The sequence below is a fragment of the Cyrtonyx montezumae genome, unplaced genomic scaffold (genome assembly GCF_038088225.1).
Source record: "Cyrtonyx montezumae isolate F1298 unplaced genomic scaffold, pur_monq_1.0 scaffold_3, whole genome shotgun sequence".
NCBI classification, from domain to species: domain Eukaryota; kingdom Metazoa; phylum Chordata; class Aves; order Galliformes; family Odontophoridae; genus Cyrtonyx; species Cyrtonyx montezumae.
The window spans coordinates 125,676,750-125,692,950 of NW_027072034.1; the positions used below are offsets into that span (position 1 = coordinate 125,676,750).

At 40.5% G+C, this 16,201-nt stretch overlaps 1 protein-coding gene across 1 annotated transcript; it reads right to left on the bottom strand.

The window, feature by feature from the left end:
• Positions 1–4,045: 4,045 nt before the first annotated feature.
• On the bottom strand, positions 4,046–15,479 carry TMEM19 (transmembrane protein 19). Its single transcript, XM_065743332.1, has 7 exons — positions 15,417–15,479; positions 15,006–15,156; positions 9,495–9,608; positions 7,975–8,112; positions 7,445–7,699; positions 6,214–6,423; positions 4,046–4,401 (listed from the first exon to the last, which is right to left on the bottom strand). The coding sequence occupies exons 1-7, from the start codon at positions 15,477–15,479 to the stop codon at positions 4,238–4,240; spliced, it is 1,095 nt and encodes a 364-aa protein (XP_065599404.1). The 3' UTR covers positions 4,046–4,237.
• Between the last annotated feature and the right edge of the window lie 722 nt (positions 15,480–16,201).

Sequence of the window (16,201 nt, forward strand, 5' to 3'; positions counted from 1 at the left end):
ATAGAGCAGCAAGTGAAGATGAGCAGCAGCTCTCCCTTGTGGAAAAGAATCAAGATATGCAGTAAGAGACTGGGTTCACTGGAGTGAAAAAGAAAATGCATCTCAGTTCCAAGTCCACGTTACGTTCTTATTTCAGCTTTGTTCTGAACCGAATGAAATAACGCTAGTCCACTCCAAATCAAAGCAACTGAATATCTGTGGCATATTACTCACCCATCTATAGGCAAGCCAGTGTGAGAATATTTGTTAGTTCAAACTGTAAAGGATGGTATATTAAAACATGCTTCCACATGGTCACGTGCTAATGGATTTGGTCATTTTTAGAGTACTTTTTGTTTTCTGGCACAGCTAACTTAGCTCAGAGTTACAGACACTATGAATGCAACGCTCCATGTTGACACTCCATTTCCTTTTTCTGATTGCACCATCGAAAGGACGAGACTTCTAGAATTGTGATAGTGAATTACACCCATGCTTCTTATCCCAGCGCGCTGTGGACTGCCTGCTTTCACTTTCCCATTTTAAATAACATTAGGAGGAGACATGTAATGCAGCAAGATGATGCATATTTGTTTTGCACTGGAAGTAGCAGGAAACCAGGAAGCCAGAATCATCACTTCTCTTCAGCGAACACTGTTACATGGGAATTGGAATGCTTTTATAAATGCATAGCTGTGCTAGGCTGTGGGGGTAGAAGTTGATTGGTGTATTTAGCCAGATAAACACACAGGGAACCCAAGGGCTTGTATAAAGCCTGTAATTGGGTTAATTGAGACAGAGAATTATGAATAACGTGTTCCCCAGTTCGCAGAGCAAGGCTGAGGCTGCAGAGCTCAGCCTCTGTAACAAGAAGTGTCTGCAGATGCCTTTAATTCTGTCCTGTTGGAATCTGCTCCATTTTGGCTCAGAGTTTGATAGACCAGAGCATACCTAAGTACAAGACATCATTTGCCTACCAGCTTTATTTCCACATTCCCATATTTCATCTTTGGTACGTGCAACACTTACTGGCAGCTCCAGGCTCAGGCGTGTTGTAGTGCTCCACAGTCTGAATGAACTTGCATCCCTGCTTTCATTCACACACCGCGACAGGCCCTTAATTCTGAGAGCCACACATCCCACATCTCCCAAAAACAAAGCAAGTATTTAAATTGAAAGAGATTATCCAGCTACAGTAATGTTGGAAGATGCAGACACTCAGACAGTTGGTCCTGGTGTGAAGCAATAGAATACCTGGCAGCACTGGAAAGGCTGCCAGAAGCAGAGATTGCAATACATCCACAAAGCTCTAAGTCAAAGCTCTAACTTCCTGTAAATTAGGTTAACTACTGCTTGAAAAATAATCACCTAGTGCAATTTCAGGAACTGGATGATTAAAAAAAAAACACAGCAGCAAGAGCAGAGAAAGGACTGGAGTAATGTTGGGGGAAAACACAGGAGATCAAATCCCACTTACAAATGTGAACAACAAAATCCTAGCAGGTTTAAATGTGAATATCAATCTATTGCTGCATTTACCAGTTCTCAAACCAGGTTCCGTAAAATGTCAGCAGTCTTTCAAGATTTTTCAGCCCCCTGTTGACATAAAAGTGAGTTATCTGAATGCTAGCTAGTCTAAAGCTCAAGAGAGGTGAAACAACCCCTTCATTTCTTATCTCTCTTCATTTCATAGTCCCAGCAAACTGCACTTTTCAGCTGTAATGATGGACCTGTCAACAGCAACACGGACAGACCCAAGACAACGTACAGGGAGCAAAACAAACACAAAAAATAACTCTGAATATTGATCACTCTGATACTGGTACCTTCAACGCTCAGGATCAGGACACCAAGCCTAAGCAAGACCTGGCTAAAGACTTCTCATACACAGAGTGATTGCAGTATGTTATTTATTAAAAATAATTTATGCCATAATCATACTTTCACTTGAACTTCTAACACATCTGAAAATCAAGCCAAAAAATGAGGAACGTGTTTTACAATTGAAACTTGAGTTAAAAAAAAAATAATCCAGTGTATCCTCTTGGTGCTGTGGAAAACCTTAGTGTCATGTCACTTCAGCACTCAGTGACAGGGTGATCTCATACTCTAAAGGTACCAACAGTTCTGAAGTAAAACATATTCAGGTACTTTTAATCTGTTTTCATCGTAGCTCCTCTCCTCATTTTCCCCTTTACTTCTACACTTTCTTTCTCCCCAAGCATCACATGGGCAGGCAGTATTCCCCTCTGCTCCTTTTAATTAATTAACTAAATCAGCATAAGCTGTACCTCAGTCGATACCTAGAGTTCACATTGTCCTTTTCAGAGTTCTCAGATCTTTCTAAATATTGAAGATTTACGAGTGGGAATTCCATGAACAAGTCAGTGTCACCACCACAAAGATAAGACAAATGCATAATTCTGAATAGTGGCCTCTGAAGGTCCTTCCTGAAGGACTCCAATGGGATTGCGTTAATTCATACGATAACAGATCAAAGCATTTCATGCTGCTATGGACTTAAAGGTACAGATGTCTTCTCACTGTGACACGCTACTTTTAAAATGAGAGGCATGTGAACACACAAGCAGGCTAAGTCTGCTTCCATGTTTGAAAGCAGACTTTGTTGCAGGAATCAAAATAACTTAAAAAAAAATGCATTTAATTGAAAGAAAAATTATCTTACAAAAATGTGCATTTCTTCACTCTAGAAATTACAGAAGTACTACTAAAATCCTAAAAGCCAACTAACACAGCCTTTATGTGGAAGCAGCATAAATCCCCTCAACCTATAAAAATCTCGTGTATCCATCGCTATAGATTAAGTGCATAGATTCCTTTTACAGTTGTGTGCCTTTCCACAGAAAGGCTGACGTACAGCAACCACACAACTTGCTCTTTTCAGAAAGCTTCCATACTCTTACAATCTCATCTATATCACTGGTAATACAGTTAACTAGTTCCAGTGCTGAATTCCAGACTTACAGAGTAGATTCCAAGTTAATAAATCCAACGTGAAAGGAGTTAAAATTTTCAAATATTCTCAAAAATGCAACAGAGAAAGTGATCCACGTGAATTTGGACAGGTGACACATACAACATGCTTGCAAAAAAAAAACCCACAAAACCAACCAAACAAAAAAAAACCCTAAAAATCAGCTATTTAATACGAATATTCACCTACCTTCCAGTTAACAGAAAAGGCTCCACCTTCTGAACATCTCTAGCTATAACCTGTGCTGGCTCAGCAACTTCCACATCTCTTATAATTAATGATGGAAGTCAGAACCATCTAAGATAGCAGACACAGCTCTAAAAATTAAGTTCCTGCTTCTCTCTATTCACTTTGAGGATAACCTCCGTAGCTTCTTTGGTTGGGACTCTCAGCTCTGAATGGCAACCTCAAAGAAAAGTAAGAAAAACTTACACTGCTGTGTAAGAACCAAAGAATATAGTTTGCTCAGAATGCTAAATATTATGAAGTAATTATATGCACACAGAGACAATCTGCATATTTATAAAACAATCAATGTGAATTAAAAATTTTGGTATTTAATCCTAGATAATTTAATAACTATTGCATGACAATAGCATTAACAATCTTCATATATATAATTAGTTAGGAAATAACAATTCCAAATAAACAAGGGCAAATTTATTCTTCTTATTGGAAACAGCTTTTTTTTTTTTCTTAATTCTAAACAGTCCTTTGCTCCAAACATTATGTGATAGCATTATTTTTACCAACTGTATTTTCAGGGAAGTCTCATCAGGTTACAGAATAGGCAACAAGGCTTACTTTTTTTTCCTCCCCAAAATATTTCCACAAAACTTTACATACTTTAGATTATAGGAAATACTAAAGCAGAATTCATCTTTTCCACCTGCGTTACTGCTGCCTACACAAAGTTATTTGTGCCTGGCTTGGACAATAGCTTCAGTGCTCCATCACGTGGGTGAGTGTAGATCACATTTCCATTTCCAGCTTCTTGCTGCTCCACTGAGGCCAACACTTAGGTTCCAGGAGGACAAAGTGCTTTACCACACTTGGCAATGACCTGCACCCACTCAAAGAACAGCAGGAGCGAAAAGACAAAGCTTCCTGCCCTGATAGATGGCTACTGCCATACAAAGCTTTTGTGAATTGAGATGGAAATCCTTTGGCTCTCTCAAATGTTCAGATCCCTCTCCTCATGGAGAACTCTTAGTCTTTAAGACTGAATATAGCTGAATTACATGCCAAAAGCCTTTATGCATTTCAACCTCGTGGCCAGAAACACAATGCCACAGCTGGAAATACCACAGCGACGAGCAGAGACGAAAACAGATTTACTGTATTGTTGTCTAATATAGGTTTTCCAGATATGTGCTGGCAGTCTCTTGTTTGGTAGCTGACAACCATGCTGATATTCTTGTCAAAACCTGGGAAGAGATAAAGACTTATCAAAAGACAGTAACCAAATGCATGCAACTTCCTGCATTCCCTTCACCATTACTGTACAGACCCTGTGAGACTACACAGTAAAGTTAGCTACATCCAGCAGATTCGAAGAATGGAAGGAAACACCATCTAAACCAGAAGAGGAAGAAGCTAATGGGAGAGCCACTCTAGGGCAAGGTCTTAAGTCTCCTTGACACAAAAAACTGGGCGTGTCTTTAATAAACATATACCACAAATGCACAAGCATAAACATGTTCCTTCAGCAAGTCTTGATGTGTGTGGTAGGAAAGGACTTCCTCTTTAAAACTGACTACTACATGAACTGAAATTACCAGTAGGAAAAAAGATCAAGAGAAGAGATAGGAGGCACTGGCATCACGTTTTCCATAAAAACCCACAGTATCACAGCTGTTATGACTGCTGAATTCATTTTTTCAAGATGCTGAAGAGAGATTGGTGTGCTAGGAGGGTTTGGGATTGGTGTGATGGGAGGGTTAAGTAAAGAGGGAGACATAAGCTAATGGTGAGCACACCATGAGTAATGCTTACTCCTCTGTCACAGCACGTACACCATACCATACACACGTCTATAGAGCACACACAGTCCAGAAGTGCTTATGGGTTTGGAATAAATCTGGAACTTGCACACTGTCCCTTCTGTAGCTCACTAAATAAGTTGCTGAGCATGGAAAAATATCTGAAGCGAGTAAGAAAAAGGTGATAAATGCAGATATGCATTAGCTATGTTTCCCACATTCTCTTAACGCATCTGCCCCACTAGAAGAATGAAACATTGTCGAAGCCTTTAAGTGCATCATGTTTAGTAATTATATTTAAGAATTCCTCAAATGGTTAAACACTCCATTTTGGTTTGGACTTTCCTGGATCTACAAAGAACAGAGCACACAAATTGCTGGAAAGCTAAATCCAAAGCATTAACAACAGTTTGCAGTGCTCACTGTGATGGTAGCTTCAATGGGCTTTTATCTCTCACACAGCTCATCTGCAAATTCAGACTCTGACTTCTAAGAAATAAGGGTACTGATAAGAAAATCAGAAAACTTAAATTCTTTTTGTAAATCAGCTTTTGAACAGAATAGCATTAGATATGGATTTTAAATACAAGGCTTAGTCTGGAGGTTGCCTGATCCTAAGGAGCAGTGAGTAAGTAGATAGTGGAATAATTTAGGATCAGTCAGCTGACAACGTTTTTCAATGGACACCAATTTGTTTGTTTTAAATAAAACCACAGCTAACTTGTGAAACACTTAACTTCCAGGAAACAGTACTCTACTAAGCAGTCAAAAAGCAGAATATAAAATAATGGGCACATCTCAGAGCTCTTCTTATTTAGTTCTTAAAGCTGAGACTATCACTAGGCCTCCAGAGTAATAAATGGAGACTGCAGTTACCAATTAGTCTGAGTGGATGGACAAAATTAAGGTGACATTTTCTCTTCTAAAAGGTTACCATAATTAGATACAGAACAAAAAAAAGGAGGAGGCAGGAACTGTCTTTGACAAGGAAGCACGTTGGAAACCTCTGGTTTCTTTCAGTCATCAACAAGACGATAATGTAAGATAAACCAAAATGTGCAAAAGGAAGAGGATGAAAGACACAAGTGAAGGCCGATTGCCATTGCTCTTGTTGGCATTACGATGCCCATCACTCTTTGTTCTTTGTGTTGTGTACTCTGTATGCCTCTGTACACCTTCAGCCCTTCCTGATACAAAGTCCATTTTCAGCTCATACAAGGAAAAAAAAAACCCAAGAAGAAAAAAGATGATTCTTACCACTGTATTGCATCGTAGCACCCAAATATGAATCAAGAATTGATCCCAGTAAGCCAGCAGCTGCTCCAAACACAATAATTGGCCACTGTGGAGCAGACATATCCAGATCACTCACGAAAACAAGTTGTGTTATGTAGTAGGCTATACCTACTGCCATGCCACCAAGAAAACTAGAGAGCAGGCCCACCAATGTAACTCCTCCATTAGTACCTAAATCAAAGAAAACCAAGTTGATTTACAATTTTTTTTTCTTGCAGACTTAAATTTACTGTGCTCATAGCAATATCTATCAGGAGGACTTGGCCATCACAGCTTTTACTTATAATTCCCATGATGCTGCTCAGATGCTTAACTGGTACATAACTACATCCTATGTATTAACATTACTTTCCCTGTCTCTAAGGCTTCTTATCTAGAAATATTTCCTAGCAATAAATGAAGCAAAACCAGATAGCAAACTTCTCAGTGTAACCTGGTATATGACTGCTGGAAACTTGGGGGGAAAAAAAATTGCTCAAATCCTGAGCTTGAGTTATGCAAGCTATTAAAACAATACCTCTTCCAGAAGTATATGAAGACATACTTTACCAATATGCTTTAAAGTAAGAGCAAAATCCAGAGAAAAGACAACTGATAGCTTACTGAAAAAAACCAACCTGAAGAACACTTATGATGAGGAAAAAAAGCCCACACAACATATGAAACATGTATCCTAAGTCCCTGCAAGACTTAGAAAACAGTGATTTAAGGCAGCAGTGTCATCCACTGTGTAAAAACAGTTTCAGACAGAAGGCTCATTCTGCACACGTTTTGTATGGCATTAAAGGTAATGAGCAATTTGATTAAGAAGTGAATTCTCTGCAGCATCTGTACTGAAAGCACTTCTTCTATTGATTAAAATTTTAATGACTGAAAAGTACAGATAGTAATTTGTTGTCTCAGTGCTATTGTCAGTATAAACACTTCTAAAAGTCAAGTACCCAAGTCAAGAAGTGACAACATTGACTAAGAATGATGTGAGCTCACCAGATTCTGTCGATGCATCTCACAGACGGCATACAGTAGAAACACAACTGAGTAAATTATGTTTCAGAGAATGCACTCCCACGAGGATTTTCAAATCTGTTTCCAATGTTTGGTATTTTTAGGCTTTTTTTGGAACTTTTCAAGTTGGACGCGTAATTCAAAAACAAATCAGTAAAATGTTAATATAGAACAATTAACATCTCACCTACTGGAACTTGTTTCCAGGTTGTTATCAACCTTGGCTTGCTTCTACTCATAACACTACCGATCTCCGATGCCCACGTATCGCCAGCAGAGCATGCCAAAGCTCCCAAAAGGGATAAGCACATCCACGACGCTGTGTAATACTTTGAAAAGTCTATTGGAATTTCACCAGGTCCACTTTCTATCATATACAAGATAGCCAGCTCAGTAGGAATACCACCATTACAGAATACTTGCAACCAATTCCTCTGTCCACCTAAAGTGACAGAATGAAATTTTAGTATTTTCAGACAGAACACCTCAAAATACAACACCTGGAGACAAAAGTAAAACATACACATATAAAATTAAACACAAAAATTGCACATTCTCAGAAGGTAAGTTGCTTGCATTCATAGGGGTAAGGGGATGGAAATGGCAAGTGTTCCCTATTCTGGGTGTTACATCTCATTTGATGCTTTGCAAGAAAGGGGAATACACAGTATTTACTCTTCACAAGGAATCTGAAGAAACCAAAGTGTTAGGGCTTACCTTCTTTGTACTCTGAATCTATACGTTTCTTTATATCTTTTTTCCATTTAGTAAGTTTTGAAGAAGTAACAAAAAATACAAGTAAGGAAGTGAAGAAACTGTAATTTGCAACTGTTAGGATAAATCCAACCACCAATCCTACAAAGAAAAAAAGTATGTAAAATTCCTTCATGTAACAACTTAACTGCAAAGCAATTAAGTACTTATAGTATCTTGAATACAATCTTCGTGATAAATGAACATCATGATAAACCTAAGATAAACATGCAATAAGGAAATTAATGAAGCATCTAACATCCATAATGAGAACTCCAGAGATATTGACTGAAAAAAATATCAGTTACCCTTATTATTTTCTCATAAATTTCACTGCTAAAATTGCTGATTTTATTGCTACTGCCACAGCATATGATCTTCTCTTGACACAAATCAGTAAAGCAGTGCAAAAGACACAGCAATAAAGAAAAGATAGAGGATGTCTACGGAGCCTGCTTTGGCAGGGGGTTAGTTAAGATGATTTCTAGAGGTCCCTTCCAACCCCTACAATTCTGTGATTCTGTGTCACCTGCCTGAAGAACTTGATTTTTCATCTGAGAAGTATACAGACAGCTGTGACTACCTCTCTATCTGGAATTTTATCTTCAGTTTAAGGATCAAACCCCTACCCCACACGAGGCCACCCCCTGCCATTCATTTTCTTTTGTTTCTGAATTGTTTGATCTTCTTCCTATGGTTTTCTTTAGTATTTAAGCTGCTGGATGTGCTTTTTTTTTTTCTTAAACCTCCTCCTCCACAGAGGAGGCCTACTTCTCAGCGCCCACAACTCCTCACAGCTGAAAGAAAACGCGACTTTAAACCTAGGAAACGCTCCTTCTGAACTCAGACAGAACAGCATTTGCAGATGGGGAACACAGGAGGAATAGATTGTAGGCTGGAGATGGTCCACTGACCATCAGCTCAGACAATGCCACAAGACAAGGAAGGGCCAGCCACCTCAACCAGAGGTCTTATACCAGATTTCAATGAACACAGAGCATCTTTTTTCCTCATGGTCAGAAAAACATTGTTGAAACAGTCATTGGCTTGAAGCAAAGAACAGATTTAATTTTTTTTTCCTTATTTGTGGGAGGCAAAAATGTTCACATCGAAGAAAAGAGAACCATATTATCTTTACTGGCTTCCTACTAGGTAGGCAGACTGCTGGCACGGCTTTTCCTTGTCTCCACCTCTTTAACTTCATTATCTTCAGACACATGAAACAAAGAACACCAAGCAGATGCAACTGCTAATTGTATGTAAGTTCAAAATAATCTTGTAAAATTATATGACTCTAATGACAGTATTAATGGAATGAACTGCAAACAGCTGCAAAAATTAACTTGACTGAAGCATTATAAAAATCAGTATGAATGCAAGGTATGTATACTTACATTTATATTGAACCAGGTAGAACATACAGTAAAAGGGACCTTAATTCAGTTTATTGAATGTTTACCTTAACAATCTCAGAAGAGACCCACCTGCCAATGCACCACTGTGATCAAGACTCCTCTTCTTAAAACCCTGTGTAGCAATCACTACTGGAACTATGACTGAAAAAAGCCAACGCCATGGAGAAATTGGTCGGATATTACCTGGTAAATAAAATAAATGGTTACATATCATCCTCAGTGCACTTCTTCAGTGCCTTTATATCTGATCTGACTATTTCTATCTATTTCTCTCCAAGAAACCTCCTTAACATTCACAACAAAGTATTTTTATGAAAGTGAATACCTGTAATTATCTACTCTTCTTTTTTATTCAGCTCCCACAGAAAACAGAAAAAACATTAAGTTAACTAAAGTTAACAATTAAGAACTGGCAAATTTGTTAGAAATAAACACAATGAGATTTTTCATTCTGAAAAGGATTTATAAAGATTTATAAGAACAGCTGATACCTAACTGAATAAAACAGGTATGTTCAGATTTTAGACAAAGTACACACCCATAATAAGATACATAGAACTAAGTTTCAAATACAAATAGAACACAAAGTAAGATAACAGCTAATAAAGCATTACCATTCCTTTCATGTAAAGACACTACAAAGAAACTTCAAATAAACAAATTAGGGCAAGAGCTTCTCTCATATCATGTGATGACTGATTCGCTCAGAACCTGATGAATAAATCTGAATTGCTCGCGATGATGATGGTGTTTTTTTGATCAAGGTTCAGAATATACGAAAGCAACATAGGGAATGAGCAGCACTATCTGTGGTCACTAAAAATTTTTAGCACTTCTCTGTTATGGAAGGAAAATCAGAACAACACACTGGAAACTCTACCTTTGTCTTTCAAGCAAACTCCAACAGTAGGGATTTTAGGACAAGTCATTGCTGCTTAACAGAACTGTAGCTTAGCTGTTCTTTCACACCACTTTTTAGATTGTGTATTTTGAAGTTTCCCTAGAATTTATCTAACGCTGTCACTTCGTAACCCACGTCCTCAATTGGAATTTTACACTATGTAAACAGAGTGCTTAGTCAAGCTGCAGTGATGCTTTATACTTTCTAATAAAAACACCTGGAAGTCCTGCAGTTCACGTATATGGTTCCTCTATCTACCAATTCTGTCCTACTGGTGTATGGGCAAACCATGTGTTCACCACAGCACCACTGATAATGTGCACTGACAAAGGAGGTTTGGCCTTCTTTTGCAGTAGTAAAAATGAGAAAATTCTTCTTGTTGGTACCCTAATGATTTTCACTGTTTCTACACTAAACCTAATTGAAAACATACCAACCAGCACACCAGATGAAGCCAAAAATCATCTAAGTCAGAACCCCATCCAGCAGCAGCCAGCTACACATGCTCAATGGAAGAGTGAAAGAAAGATTACATAGACTTATATTCCCCTTTTTATTGGAACTTTCATCTTATAATTTCTAAAATAACCCCTACATATTTGCCTAATCCCTTTTTTAAGTAATTTGCCATTTTCAGCTCCACAGCCACATGCAGAACTGAGTTCTAGCTACAGATGCAACAAAAAAAGCCTTTCAAAAATCCCAACTACACAGATACTGCTGCTTCAAGTTTCATCAAACACCTGTTACACTTTTTGACCTACTGATTGCAAAAACATTCTGTGATTTCACGACTGCATATTCACATTCTTCTTGCCATTCATGACCTGTATAGATGTCCCATTTCTATGCTGGAACATCTTTATCTGTTAAGTCTTCTTAAATGGATGCTACTAGCTGTGCTGCTCATACTCATTCCTTTCTGTTCTGCTACAGACATTGTGAGATGGGATGAATGCAAGCATATGCAGCAATTACAGTGGGGAGACACCATGAATTTACAATTATAAAATGCTGAGATTTTCTTTCTTTCTAGCAAATTATTGACTTTTTGTAACAATGTGTTTAATTAAAAAAAACCCAACAAAACAATAAAACAACAGATGGGGGTGTATTAGGTGACCTGGACAATGCAATTTTCCTCTCCTGCATTAGCAGCTTGTACTGAACCAGGGTACTGACCACTTCAGTCATGCAATACATCAATTACAGACTGCTATGATGCTCTCTCTCTGTTCCTCTAATCTACAGAAAACCTGGCTCAGCTGAGAATTGCAGGTGATTTGGACTTCCTCACTTGGAGGAGTCCCTCTTTACTGCCCCTGCATGCACACACAGCCTCCTCCCCACCTGGCAGCAGTACAAAAACTGACAGTGCACCTTGGTCTGTAGCCCTGCAGACAAGTGTTGAAAAACAAGCTCAATCCAACAGTTTTGTGTCTTGTCATAGATATTCACTGTCATTAGCTCTTTTTTTTTTTTTTTTTTTTGCCACATTAAGGCAAGTCTTGAGTTTTCCTGGGTTTTAGGTTAACGTGTGTTGCTCACTGATCAATATGCAAGAGCTTAGGGGTGACAAAAGTGACAGCAGAGCTTCCTAATGACTCTATTTACTAGTCAACATAATGTAACAAAAATGAGCTTCCTGTGCTTTGGCTATTCAAATATACAAATGCAGCTTATCGTTTTTCCTCACAAAACAACTGCAATACATTGCACTGCTAATACCTATTGATTCCCTACTGTCATATGTAAACAATTCAGTGTGACCACGGGTTCTATATTTGAAAAGAATACTGGAACTAAAAGAAAATATATAGTTCAGGCCCAGCACTAATATCTGTGCAATAATGGCTCACTTGTTATCTTTGTTACACAGAAAATAAAGCAACTTTAAGTAGAAGATTTATCTTCTGTGTCCTAAACATATTTAATCCCTTCTCAAATTCCAAATTAATAAGTTAATAAAGGAGTTATTACTGTCCAGTTCGAGGGTTTATTATTTTAATCATACAACTGAGTCAATGTTTCTACTACCTTTGCAGTAATTAATATATGTACCTATATATTCAATCACCTCATTTTTACTTTAAATTAGACAACATACATTTAATTGCAAAAGAAGTTTCAAGTCCGTATTTTAGAATATAAAAACTCAAAAGTACAAGAAGAAATGGTTGCTATGACTGTTAAAAAGTCTTCCATTTTTGCACCCAGAGATAAGAAGGCTACTGATTACATGAACTAAACAATTTACTCTGAAAGAATTTCATTTCCAGAAAAAATGACAAGAAAGCCCAGTAGGTGAAAGTGGTACAACTGCTGTCAAGAACATCACCTCTGAATTCTTCTGAACTTGAAGTAAGACTAACAAAAATATGTATGATTACCTTGATAGTTTTGTTTAAAAAAGACCACTAAAAACAGTACAGCTAATTGTTATAGTGGCTTTTGAGCTAAAACAATACCAAAACGTGAGCAACTATTTATTACGTCTGCTATACAAATATATGACACCACTATTAGATCTGACCAATCCAGTAGAATTGAAACTTCACACAGGCACAGCTGCTTGCCACACTGGAAAGCAGAACATGATGGTTTGTAATATGAGCACTTGCATCAACAGTACCTACAACTCTGCAGCTATCCTGGCTCTTTGGAGGAAAGCAGGGCAAACACATTTTGCAGTGAAATACCTGTCATTGCAGCACAATGGTTGTCACGAGAAAACAGCCTCCTTTTTGTGCACTAAAAAACCTCAGTGCCATTTATGGTGCGGAGGAGAACCCTGTAGCTACCAGCTGGCTCAAAAAGTCAAAGAAAAGCACATCACAAATCTCTCTCCTATTTGATTAAGCCCACTCCTACTACATGCTTAATCCCCTTTCACAAACCAAGGTCTTTCCAGAGTTTCGGACAAATTGAAAACACATCCTATGTACCTGTTCCTTAATCCTCCTCAAAAAGGAGGATTTGCCTCCTCATTTCTAATAGTTCCTGATTCATGTGATATCAGCATTCTCCACCCTACACCATCCTGTTATGTAGCAAGAAGAAGAATACCTTAATTACAGGAAAAACTGAGAGAGCTATTGAGCAGGCATGCATAAATGACACTGTTATGAGTCTGCTTAAATTTGACTGTTGTGGCTTAATCTGGCAGTTGGTTAAGAACCACGGCTGTTTGCCCACCCCTCTCCTTCCCAGTGGGATGGAGGAGAGAATCGGGAAAAAAAAAAAGAACTTGTGGGTTGAGATAAAACTATTTACTAAGATAGAGAAAAGGAAGAAAATAATTGTTATGACTATATATATATATATATATGTATATGAACGTACATAACAAGAATTGCACAACCAGCTCACTAACCACTGACCAATGCCCAGCTAACCCTCTGTGCAGTGGAAGATGAACTCCCATCCATTTAAAAATCCTTCTGCTTGATGCATGTGTTACAGAATAACCCTTCGGCCAGTTTAAATTAGCTGTCCTAATTCTGCTCCCTCCCAGCACTTTGGGCCAGACACCCTGAAGAAAACAATCAAACCCCAGCTGAAACTACAACACCAACTCTGCTAGTTCTAAAATAATTAACAGAACCTGCTTGTCAAGTCTGTTTCTGTACACCTGCCCCATGTCAAGTATCTCTCTGCAAGCTGAAGTGGAGGTGTCACACAACATCCCGAGTTGGAAGGGAACCCACAGGGATCACTGAGTCCAACTCCTGCATGTGCACAAAACCACCCAAATCAAAACTCTACATCTGAGGGCCAATGCTCCTTGAGATCCAACAGCTCAGGGCCGAACCTTCTGCCCTGGCAGCCTGTCCCATGCCCACCACCTTCTGGTGCAGAGCCTTTCCTTAACCACCACCTGACCCTCCCTGATACAGAGCTCCATGCTGTGCCACAGACACAACTTGCGTTCATCTGACACCTCATTTTGTGTCACCCTGATAGGGAATAGAATCCAGTATGGAACCACAAGTGTCCCTTTACTCTGTTCAATTAGGATCACAGAACACCCTGAGATGGAAGGGACTCGTAAGGATCATCATGTCCAAATTCCGGCTCCACACAAAAAAAATAAAACAGACCATATGTGTGAGAGTATTGCCATTCTAAAACCTGACGCACTGGAAAACACTGAGACATTCAGTTGACACTGGTGTGGTATTTATTTTATCCCCTTTGAATCCAGGTGATAACAGGCACCTGGGCATGCTTCCTACCACATCCCTAGGCACTGAGTGACACTGCAGTGACACCAGAGCTCCTCCTGCAGCAAAGAAGCTAGCTGATGCATTAAGGACAGCTCTTCACCTGCTCAGGAAAGCTGTTCAGCTCTCCAAGCTTTGAACAGATACTGTAGGCAGCACTGCTGCATCTGTATGCTGCTGTACAAAAATGGTCTTAACAAAAGTGACAGGCCACAGAGAGCACTTGTGCCCCTGCAACCACGCACAACCATCTGGGTCACCTAAGCAGAACAGAGGTGACCTCAGCAACTCTCCTCACACATCCTTCTGCTGCAAATCCCCATTTCTCACCTTGCTGCCCCAGGGCTCTCCCACGTGCCCTTACTCAAGGCCTTTCTAAACACACTTCTAAAGGTATTTAGAAAAGCGAGGAGGCGGAGGCGGGTGCTGGCTGCGGGCCGCGGCCTTTGGACTCACCATAGTACGTGCTCGCAGTCATGGACACGATCCAGAACGCCAGAGAGATCGAGATGAGCAGGCTCAGGATGACGATGTTCGCCAACATCTTGAGGTAGTCCCTGAAGAAATCCTCCCTGTTGCTCGTCATGGGGAGCCAGAGGGCGGCCGCCTGCGGGGAGGCACAAGGCACGTCAGAGTCCAGCCGGCCCCGCCTGCCCGCCCGCCGCTAGCCCGGCACCTACGGACATCTCGGGGGGCTCCGCGGAGCACGCCCGGCGAGCCGCCCGCGACCGCCCCGCACCCGCTACCCCGCGCGCGGCCAGCGCACAAACAGCCCCGAACAGCGGCAGCTCAGGGGCGGGAGCCCCGGCGGGGAGGGCAGTAGAAAAGCGTCGGGAAGCGCCCGCCCCGCCCGGCTCCGACACGGACCTGCGGCTCGAGCCCGCCGGCGGCGCCACCATCCCGCCCCGCCGCCCGCGCCGCACCGCGCATGCGCCGCCCGCCCCCGCCTCGGCCTGCGGTGAGGGAAGGCGAGGCGGTGCTCCACGCCCGGCCCTGCCCTGCCGTGCCCGGGCTGCCGGTCTGGCAGGTCCGATGGCCCTCTGCGTGGAGGGGTTCCCGTATTCCTTCCCAGCTCTTCATGAAGGCACGAGCGCTTCCACTCCGGAGGCAGCGGCGCCTGTTCGGTGCTTCACCCTGAGCTGCTCTCTGTGCCGGCATACAGCAACTGTGTACACATGTCAAAGGAAGCAATGCTTGTTACGCAGAAGGACATTTTGCCTTTTGGAGAAATAAAGGACAGGAAAATGACAGTTGATAATGATAGGAATGAGTGTTTTCTTCTTTTCTTTTTCTTTATTTTATTTCATTTTTTGTTTGTTTGTTTTATGAGGTTTGAGACTTGGAATATTGCGAAGTTCATTAATGTACAGACTTGAAGCGTTTCCTAAAGCCATCTTGGGGTGAAAACAAGCCCAACCTGCCTGGTGGCTTTTCTGCGGGCATGCCAGAACTACCTGCAAAACACGTGGCCGTAAATAAAGCCAACGTGAGTTATTAGAGAGCTCCACATCTCCCTTGCACACTGAAGACGTGCCACAGAAAGACGGGAAGCTCCGCCACTTAGCAACTCCACCCCCCACTTTGCTATGAGGCAAATAAACAAGAAATAAAATTTATTTGAAATAAACAAGATTTAAGGCATTTCAGAAGAG

Coding starts and splice junctions, on each gene's coding strand:
- TMEM19 (XM_065743332.1), bottom strand. CDS start 15,479: ATGCGCGGTGCGGCGCGGGCGGCGGGGCGGGATGGTGGCGCCGCCGGC. Junction 9,609..15,005: donor GACTGCGAGCACGTACTATG/GTGAGTCCAAAG, acceptor TTTATTTACCAG/GTAATATCCGACCAATTTCT. Junction 6,424..7,444: donor CTGGAAACAAGTTCCAGTAG/GTGAGATGTTAA, acceptor TCTTTGATTTAG/GTACTAATGGAGGAGTTACA.